This window comes from Lynx canadensis, chromosome A1 (assembly GCF_007474595.2).
Source record: "Lynx canadensis isolate LIC74 chromosome A1, mLynCan4.pri.v2, whole genome shotgun sequence".
Lineage (NCBI taxonomy): Eukaryota > Metazoa > Chordata > Mammalia > Carnivora > Felidae > Lynx > Lynx canadensis.
This window is the reverse complement of record NC_044303.2, coordinates 94,043,953-94,054,703: the sequence shown is the minus strand read 5'-3', so window position 1 is coordinate 94,054,703 and position 10,751 is coordinate 94,043,953. Positions and strand designations below refer to the sequence as shown.

Here is a 10,751-nt window from a genome sequence, read left to right as displayed (position 1 = left end):
CAGAAAAGTTCTGCACTGCACATTCTTGGTGGCCTCAGGACCCTGTTGATATGGACCCTTTTAGGCTCCTTTCCACCCACAGGATCTGGGCATGGCTAACTCTATCATAGAAGACATCAAGCTAGAAACGACTTATTTATTTTGGGCCCCCACATTTTGGCTCAAGTGCTCAACTTGTACGTTTGGGAGAGATCTTCAAATGCTTGCTTGTCTCTTGCTCAGTTTCGGTGACCTCACTCATTGGGTCTGTTTGTAAATGCTGGAAGAAGAAACGGTCCCCAACACTGGCTCCCAGAGGCCTGAGTTCTTTTGGGTTCTTGCCCAAGGGAGTGGGTGTGAGGCATGTTTTCAAACCATCATGCAGTTCTTTGCTCTTTTCTGTGAGTCAGAGTCATGTACTATCTAAAATAGGTGGAGAGTGTGGGCAGGGTAAGGAAGTCATGGAGTCTATTCTCGGGGAGAGTGTGGCCCCTCAGGCAGAGCCCGACTTCTCTAAGGATTAGATTGAGCACGCAAACCCACTGAGTTGACTGGTTCAGCTCTGTCCTGGTGATCCACACATGCACCTTCCTACTACCTCTTTAGGGGGGTGGGAACAAGTGGATTTTACTAGATGTCTGAATGCTAAGCAGGTACATACTTGGGGCTGTGCGGAGCGTGTGGTTCGTTAATGCAGCTCAAGACTGAGGCATGTTTGGGATTCCCCCACCCTTTTTTGTTTTTATTTATTTTGAGAGAGAGAAAGAGAGACAAAGTAGAGGAGGGGCAGAGAGAGTGAGAGAGAGAATGCACACTGTCAGTGTAGAGTCCAGTGAGGGGCTTGAACTCACAAACTGTGAGATTATGACCTGAGCCAAAGTCAGGAGTCCGACGCTTAACCAACTGACACCCAGGTGCCCCAGGGATTTTTACATTTTTATTTATTTTTTAAGAATTTTTTACAGCTTTATTTATTTAATTTGAGAGAGAGAGAGAGGGAGAGAGAGAGAGAGAGAGAGAGAGAGAGAGAGAGAGAGAGAGTCCCAAGCAGGCTACACACTGACAGATGCGGGGCTCAAACTCACGTACTGTGAGATTATGACCTGAGCTGAGACCAAGAGCCAGAGGCTTAACCGACTGAGCCACCCAGGCACTCCAGGGATTTTCACTTTTAGACGTAAGTTTGGAAATAAGGTACCTGTGCCCCCACCCTGACACACACACACACACACACACACACACACACACACACACACACACAGCTGTGTGAACATGTTCTCATGACGTTCTCATGAATGTTTACCTGATAGCTCATGCTGATTGTGACACCACTAGCTAGGTTCTAAAGCTACCAGTGTCATAATGCTCAGCTGGCTGTTCAGCTTTAGGTCACTGAAAGAGTGATCATGCGACTGTCTGCAAATGCACGGGAGACGTCACGGAGGCAGTGATGAGCTCACTCCAGGCAATCCTCGGCTGCAATGCATCAGAGCCCAGAATGGACATTCTTTCCTGGGAGCAGATGCTTCAGTACAAGGAGGAAGGAAGCAGTTGCTTAGAAGTATTGCAAAATACCAGTGCAACAAAAGCTTAGTCACCCCTAAGGATTACGCATGGCAAGTGCCTGTTGTATCAGAGAAAACTTTTAGCAATTGCTCTGTAGGGGGTGAGGAGGAAGGTTTTCCTGAACCAAGAAAGACATCTAATCACCACTCAGCCTTGCCCTAGGCGGATGGGCGGCAGAAGCTTCTCCATCCACCTCCTTTTCTGGACCATTTTCTTGACCTCCCTCCTGGCTCTCCCACATCCCACCTCACCCCCATCCATGCTATAGACAGCATCACTCCCTCCACCCTCTTATATCCTTCATTTTTATCCTATAATGAGTTCTCAGTCACTGTGTTAAGTCTTCTGAGATGATTCTGAGCCTCACTGTGACTTAGACAAAGAGGAAGGACCTGTGGGCAACAGGAGGGCTTTTTTTAATTTTCCTGAAACAGCAAATCATGGTTTAAGGGAAAGAAAAGAGCAAACAGCATATCCAATAGGGAGCTGGGAGCACAAAGCCATCCAAATAGAAGGACAGTGTCCCCGAAAGGGATCTGAATTGTTCTTACAAACGGGATGTGAATTGTTCTTATGCGTTGCTGCTCTTGTTGTTAGAGTTGTTGGTTTGAGTTTGAGTTTGGTTTTGGTTTTGAGAACTTGACATCTCCCTCCCCCTGGGACCACAAGTGCAGAAGCAGCATTGGCCAGCACGTGGTACCTCTCTGGGACTCAGCAGTCCCTATGACTTCCTGGTAAGATTTCATCTCCTGAACGTTCCTGGCTACTGCATTTCGCAAGGGCGTTTCAAGTGACAAGAGAGCTATTAACAAACCCCTCAGTTGAAAACTGTGCTGTGAGACTGTCTTTGCGATAGCCTGAATCTTGCCTTGTTGTCACTTGGAAAGGCTAACTCTGGGCCCACGCTCCGTGTACTTACAGAAATGTCATCTGGATGCCTCACTGCTTAAATTTGTTAACTTTTGGGGCGCCTGGGTGGCTCAATCGGTTGAGCGTCCGACTTCAGCTCAGGTCATGATCTCACGGTGTGTGGGTTCAAGCCCCGCATTGGGCTCACTGCTGTCAGTGCAGAACCCACTTTGAATCCTCTTTCCCCCTCTCTCTGCCCCTACCTTGCTTACAACACTCCCAAAGGTAGATAGATAGGTAAATAAATAAATAAATAAATAAATAAATAAATAAATAAATAAGTTAACTTCTGAGAGAGCTGTTAGGGAGATCAAGAAAAGGAAGATTCTAGGATTGTTAAACTTGCTAGAGATTTTCATGGGTTCTCAAAAGATTTCTGAAACGATCACACATTGCATGGGCTGTTCCCACCTTTGAGAGCCTCGTGAACTGGCCATTCCAAATGGTAATGACAACAGGAGGCACACCCTATTCTTGCTAGATGGAAACCCCAGTAAGACTTCATTTGCTTCAAAGTAATTTACAGGACCCTCTTTACTTACCCAGGTTAATGGTTCTTACCAATGTCCCAGTGCTCAAGGGATATAGTAGGACTGATTTTTCATTTTTCATAAGGAGAAATAAAAACATTGAGAAAACAGAACTAGAGCTCATTACCACTAGGCTTGGGTCTGTTCCTTTTCTCCTACCACAATTCCATCAATCCTCTTGTCCATATTTTTGTGATTTCTTTCTTCGTTCCAGAGATTTCCTTCTAATGCAATCCACCCTCAAATCCCGTGTCCTACTGAATAATCAATTGCCCATTCTCTTCTGAGTCTTTCCAGTCAACCTCTAACCTAATTTCCTCCTACTTTTTTCTACTTGGTGGCTTCTTCCTTTACCCAAAGAATCGTGACTGGGTGCATGTTTGCCATCTTGGAAATGCTGGCTCAGGGGGATAGCTGATCAATTCCCAAAGGCTTCCACTTTGACAATAGCCAAATTTGGTATCCATGTGGCTTGATGTCTGCTCCGTTAAACACACATTCTGATTACCTATAGAAAATCCCAATCCTTGGGGTACCTGGGTGGCTCAGTCTGTTAAGTGTCCAACTCTTGATTTCAGCTCAGGTCATGATCTCGCCATTTGTGAGTCTGAGCCCTGCATCAGGCTCTGTGCTGACAGCATGGAGCCTGCTTGGTATCCTCGATCTCCCTCTCTCTCTGCCCCTCCCCCATGTGTGCTTTCTCTCTCTCAAAGACAAATAAACATTGAAAGAGAGAGAGAGAGAGAGAAAATCCCAGTCTTTTTGAGTACTCGTACTACCACCACCAATTTTGAATATGTTTTCTAGTCTCTTGATATTACGCACACTTTCTCAGCTTGCTGAGGGTGGTGTCCCTGTGTCATATTCAAAGTCTTCCTACACGTGTCTTCAGTGTTCTTTCCTTCTTCCTCATACTTACTCCCCAGCTGCACTCTGTTCAGACCCATTATTTATTCTGCATACCTGCTGTTTGCCTGCTCTTTCTGGAGAAGGCACTACTGTAAGGTTGTCTAGATGGTCCCCCACCAAAAGTGTGCAAGGACCTCAGAAGACCAGGGACCTAGGGGTTGAGTGTCCGACTTTGGCTTAGGTCGTGATCTCGCAGTTCACGAGTTCAAGCCCCACGTCAGGCTCTGTGCTGACAGCTCAGAGCCTGGAGACTGCTTCGGATTCTGTGTCTCCCTCTCTCTCTGCCCCTCCCCTACTCGTACTCTGTCTCTGTCTCTGTCTCTCTCAAAAATAAATCATTAAAAATTTTTTTAGAAGACCAAGGACCTAGACTTCGATCATTGGAGAGAATAAGGACATCCCACAGTTGCCCATAGACGTGTTCCCATTTCAGTGTACCTAAGTTTATGTCATTTCCTAAGATAAATGTAGCTGTTTCTCAGACAAACACATTGTGTTTTGGGCTCCTTCATCTTCAGTGTCCATTTAATTGACTTCCCCCCCACCCCGGGTTTTTAGTTAGAACCAAATAAACACTGTTGAAGATTAGACAACATCAAACCCATATATCATGATTTCATTGCCAGTTGGTTCCACAACCCGTGCACTGGAAAATGAACCTCATTAGCTGAGTTGAAATGCCATAGAGACATCAGAGAACTTGACCAACTAGCCACACAGGAAAAGGTGTTTATTTAAGCAGGCTTCCAAAAACCCAGTTAATGAGGGTGACATTTAATGTGGCATTTGATCAGCAACACAGATAAAGTGAGAAATGAAACCTATCATCCATGGTAATGATTGATGATAAAATGATAAAAATATCCATTGCTTAAATATTCATTTGTGGGGGGTGGGGGGAGTGACAAGGGGGACAGAGCCTTTTATGATGTAAGTTCCGGGTGGTGAGAGTGCCAGGTGGTTCTGAATCTCTTCTGAATACCGATTTGGAGGCTGGTGCTCTTAGAGTTAATCCACTCAGCACTTTAGGATATGACTTGTAAAAGCTAGGGAGCTTTTTTATTATTTTATTTTTTTAAATAATTTTTTAAAGTTAATTTATTTCTCTTGAGAGAGAGAGGGCATAAGCAGGGGAGGGGCAGAAAGAGAGGGAGAGAAATAGAATCCCAAGCAGGCTTCTTGCTATCAGTGCAGAGCCTGACGCAGGGCTCCACCCCCCAACTGCAAGATCATGATCTGAGCTGAAACCAAGAGCTGGACGCTTAACCCACCGAGCCACCCAGGCACCCCTAGGGATCTTTCAAAATACAGTAAACATAGCAATGACCATGATTCTGCTCCCCCTCCCCACACACCTGATAATTCAATCCAAATGGCTGGTGTATCAATGTTGTCTTAAAGCTCCCCAGATGATTCTACTGTGCAGCCCAAGTTAAAAGCTGCCACTCTGGTGACTCATATATTTTGAGGATGGACAAAGAATTCTGGTTCCATTTCAGGATGGTGGATTAACTATCCTACTTAGTCCTACAACTTCTTCCCTCCTGCAGCAAGAGTCTTAACTGATGATCCTTAGTAAGAAGTGAAACTTTCAGTGAACCAGAAACCAGGATAGATCCTGAAATATGGCATGTAGAGTGGATTGATGCAAAGACAGAAAGCCCAATCTAAAATGCGCACAGAAGATGATTGTTGGAAAGGTACAGGGAACATCAAGCCTGCTCCATCCTCAAAGGTGGCAGACACCAGGAGCAGAAGGGTATCAAAGACAATCAACATGGAGGTCCTTGGGCTGTTGCTGCAGGTGGGGCCAACGATTCATCCTCCACTGAAGCCCTTCTGTCTTCTCTTGACTTCAACAGCTGTGACAAAATGTCAGCCTTCCTGTAGGAGTCATAGCCAGGGAGCCCAAATTAGATGGGCATGGCCATGTGTCTTGGGGCTGACCATTGCCAGGGGAATAGGGTAGACCTGAACACCCCAGCGAAATCTCACCCAGTGGCTTACCCTTCATTGTCCCTGAGGGCAGTCCAATTCAGACCAGCAATCTCCCTAAGCAGATCACACCCACTGACAGAGAATACAGACTAATGGAGAATCTCAACTAGATAGAAGATCAAAGAGTCAAGATCACCACACATTGGAGAAAGACCAACACTACAAAAGACAACAAACTCCACAAAATACACAACACCCAGGCAAGATAAAGAATAGAGCAAGCAAAAGAGGAATCAAGAAAAAGCCAGACAGAGACAAATACCTTCCGACTTCACAAAGACAAATCCTATATGATTTCACTCAAATGTGGAATCTAAAAAACAAAACAAATGAACAAACAAAAAGCAGAAACAGACTCATAAATCCAACAGACTGGTGATTGCCAGAGGGGAGGGGGATGTGGGGATGGGCAAAATTGGAAAAGGGATGAAAACGTACAAACTTCCAGCTGTAAGATTAAGTCACGTGGATGAAAAGTACGACGTAGTGAATATAGTCAGTAATATCGCAATAACATTGTATGGTGACCACGCTTTTTGTGGTGAGCATTGCGGAATGTACAGAATTGTCAAACTGCTGTGCTGTATGCCTGACGCTAATATTATACGTCAACTCTGCTTCAATTAAAAAAATAAATAAGCATCAGCAAATTTCTCTGACGTGTGAGGATAAAGCAGTCACAAATAAATCAACTAGAAGAGTCAGGGAGATTAAAATTTGATCCTTGAGCCAGCAGATGAAACATCTTTTTTTTTCTGAAATGTAATTTTAGTGTAACGAAGATGAATGTGTGTTTTATAACCTAGTGACTAGTGATAGCTCAGAGTTTTGGTAGTTCACTTCTCTGGAAAGCCCATAGTATCTGAGTGAGTCGTTGTAGAAAGTATTAAGAAGAATTAAATGTTTTCCATAGCACTTTTATTTATTTTTTAAATTATTTAAAAATTTTTTTAATGTTTATTTTTGAGAGGGAGAGAGACAGAGTGTGAGTGGGGGTGGGCAGAGAGAGAGGGAGACACAGAATCCGAAGTAGGCTCCAGCTCTGAGCTGTCAGCACAGAGCCCGACACAGGTCTCAAACCCAAGGGGACCACAAGATCGTGACCTGAGCCAAAGTCAGACGCTTAACAGACTGGGGTACCCAGACGCCCCTAAATTATTATTTGAGAGAGAGAGAGAGAGATGAGAGAGAGGAGAGAGAGAGAGAGAATCTTAAGCAGGTTCCATGCTCAGTGCGGAGCCTGACATGGAGCTCAATCCCATGACCCTGGGATCATGACCTGAGCTGAAATCAAGACTCAGTTGCTCAACTGACTGAGCCACCTAGATGCCCCTGTATTCCTTAATCCTTTTCAAAAGTCTTGGTCCCTTTTGAAAAATTGACAACAAATGAAAAATACAATTGGGCGCCTGGGTGGCTCAAGTTGGTTAAGCCTCCAACTTCAGCTCAGGTCATGATCTTGCAGTTCGTGGGTTGGAGCCTTGCATGAGGCTCTGTGCTGACAGCTCAGAGCCTGGAGCCTGCTTCGGATTCTGTGTCTCCCTCTCTCTCTCTTTCTCTCTCTCTCTGCCCCTCCCCTGCTTTCGCTCTCTCAAAAATAAACATTTAAAAAAATATCTAAAAAAAGAAAAATCGATCGAACAGAAAGAGAAGTTTTTCTCCTAGATATAGAACACTTGCTGGTATTTGTATTTTGAGTGCTTGGAGTAAAATAGGCCCCATTTTCAAAGGCTGTTAATAACAGCGGGTGCAAGGACTTGTTTCATTTGATTTAGCACCAACTGAAATTAACAGTAAAGAAGATATAGTTGTGTTTCTCCTCTAGCTCTCTTACTGCCCACTCCTACCAGGCCACACTACATAAGCATGTGTCTTCCCAATGCCAGGCAGGAATCTAGAATAATGATTTAAAAATGGCTAGTCATGGGGCACCTGAGTGGCTCAGTCAGTTAAGTCCCCGACTTCAGCTCAGGGCATGATCTCTTGGTTCCCTGGCCTGACCCCCACGTTGGGCTCCCTGATGACAGCTCAGAACCTGGAGCCTGCTTCGGATTCTGTGTCTCCCTCTCTCTATCTGCCCCTCCCCCTTGCTCACACACACACACACACTCAAAAATAAATAAACATTAAAAAAATTTTTTTTAATGGCTGGTCAGATTGCAGACACTGGCAGGATTTTTTCCCCTTAAGAGAGGATGTACGTGAACGCTCCCAGGTATCAACTTCTTTGGTCAGGAATAAAGAACTCCACCCTCAGCAAACTGAATTACTTTTCCTGGTACTTTTTCCCTCTCATATAAAACTTTTTCATTGCTACACCTGCTTATACTCATTATGGCTGCTATATTGTCAAGGAAATTTCCCACCAGGGATGCTTGATTTATTTCTATCTTCTGAGGACAAAGTATGTGTATTTTACATCATGTTATAAATTTTTCTTCTTATTTTTAAGTACTTTGTTACTCTTCAAGGCAGAATGATCAGAAGTACTGGCAAGCAGATCCTAAAGACACATTTCTTAACCGGAGTAACCTCTGAAAATGCAACATGTCATTTACATTTTCACTTAGGAAAATTCATTCAACTCTGGTACTTATCCAAGAGCTTGTATCATAATGTCAATTTCTAACATAAGTTATATCCCTCAGTGCTCATGTATTTTCAGGAGAAAACAAGTCATATCAAAGTAATATTTTCCTAAATGTTATGTGATACATTTTTATAGCAACTTGAAAATTCTGAGTAAACTGAAAGTATGTTTAACAACAAAATAAATGCAGCTTATAGAGCCACCTTGTAGTTTTCTTAGTTTAAATAAGGCAACAGTAAATTTGCATTCTGTACCGAATTTATAAATCCAGCTATTTTTATCTGAATTTATACATACAGAATTTTATAGATACAGCATCTCACAAAACCATGCCCCATGTGCTGGAAATGTGGGTTTTTTTGGTTTTGTTTTTGTTGTTGTTGTTTGTTTTTTTGGGTTTTTTTTTTTTTTTTTGGCATCTGGCTATACAAAAGCCTCTGATTAATTAGATACTTTCTCCAAATTCATATAATGTAATTTTTTACTTTTCCAAAAAAATAGGAAACCAATCACTTTTTCCTCCTGAACAAAAGTCCTGTTGCTACCAATTGCTCTTTTAATCTTGCTGTAAGAGAATTTTTTAAGCTTGGACATTTTGAATTGCGCCCCCATAGCTGGATAAAACACACCAGGAAATCTCCAAAGACAAGTTTCAGCATGAGACTCATTTGGCGGATCCTTACAAAATAACAAAGTAACATCCACAGAAACGCAACTAATATAACTTTCAAGGAATTTGTACATGGCGGAGTACTTAGAACAAGGAACTTGTAAACGAAAAGAAGAGATTCTGTTCATCTTGCTAACTGCCAGCCAGCATGTGTCCTCATGGAATAACCGATGCTTTCGGGTCTATTTGTGGAACTTTTGTTTGCAGGAGAGCATGCATACAGGGCCAGATCTCGTTGGTCTCTGTTCCGGAGAATGTTTCCAACACTCCCTTCTTCCGGTAATATTCCAGGACAGGTTTGGTTGGTCTTCGTAAACCTTCAGCCTCTTTTTTTTTTTTTTTTTTTTTAAATTTTTATTTTTATTTATTTATTTTTTTTTATGAAATTTATTGACAAATTGGTTTCCATACAACACCCAGTGCTCATCCCAAAAGGTGCCCTCCTCAATACCCATCACCCACCCTCCCCTCCCTCCCACCCCCCATCAACCCTCAGTTTGTTCTCAGTTTTTAACAGTCTCTTATGCTTTGGCGAGCGTCTCTGGTCTATCATCCTCACGCTGAACGAAAGGCTCGCCGGTCAGATCGTCCACGCCAACCACTTTGGGAGGTTTGAATTCGAGGTTGTAGACGCGCCCACTGCCTGGATGAATCCAGCGAGCAGAGAGGCGTTGCTGGATGACCTCAGAGGGCACGTTCAGGTTCAACACCAGGTGTATCTGATAAACTCTATCCAGGGCCTCAGCTTGTCGTAGTGTTCTGGGGAAACCACACAACAGCCAGCTCTCCTGGCTGAAATTTTTCAGCTGGTGAAGGGTCACCCGGGTCATGACGTCGTCCGGGATGAGCTTCCCCTGGTCCATGAAAACCTTGGCTAGCACACCGATCTCTGTGTCCCTCAGCATGTTTTCTCGGATCAGGTCCCAGCTGGAGAACTTTTTCAGCCGGAAGTGTTTGGTGATGCGCAAAGCCAGGGTGTGCTTGCCGGAGCCAGGGGCGCCGGGGATCACCGTGCGCAGGAGCCGCCCCGACGCCCCCACGGCTGCTGGGCAAGACCAGGCTACAGACAGTTGGGCCCGGAACTCGGGCCGCGTGCGCTCTGCAAGCTGCGCGCCCGGCCACGCGCTCCGGGGCGGTGGGCGGCAGGTGCAGCTCAGTGCAGCAAGGACGCAACCCCGCAGTGCAAGCGGGGACTGCACTCTGACCAAGAGCACGTTCATAACTTGGAAGATGGAGCCAAGAAATCCTCCTTTTCACCATGCAGGAGAAAAGATGGTAAGTAGGAAAGGAAACTCCGGGAACATGAGGTGTAGATTCAAAGTTCCACCATTCACACGCAGAAAATGGAGAGGGTGGAGGGATACAGTATTTAAAGAAATGATTCAAGAAAGAATACACAAGAATTTCCTAGAGTTAAAGAATGGTATGAGTCGCAGGAATAGACATTCCAGAACACCGAGAAGAAAATATTGGCAAAGGTGTAAGTAAATAGAGCTCACACTCCTCGGGTGGGGTGTGCCCACAGTTAGTTTGGAAGGCAACTTGGCTGTGGCTATTGAAGTTTTATAAAACTGCTTCTCAGTGTCTTAAGATAAACCCT

At 44.3% G+C, this 10,751-nt stretch overlaps 1 protein-coding gene across 1 annotated transcript; it reads right to left on the bottom strand.

Annotated features, from left to right (window-relative positions):
• Window positions 1-9,135: 9,135 nt before the first annotated feature.
• On the bottom strand, window positions 9,136-10,371 carry LOC115515111 (GTP:AMP phosphotransferase AK3, mitochondrial-like). The gene is given in 3 exon segments (XM_032593813.1): window positions 9,136-9,456; window positions 9,459-9,477; window positions 9,679-10,371. Coding segments are annotated over 3 exon segments (861 nt in total). The 3' UTR covers window positions 9,136-9,307.
• Between the last annotated feature and the right edge of the window lie 380 nt (window positions 10,372-10,751).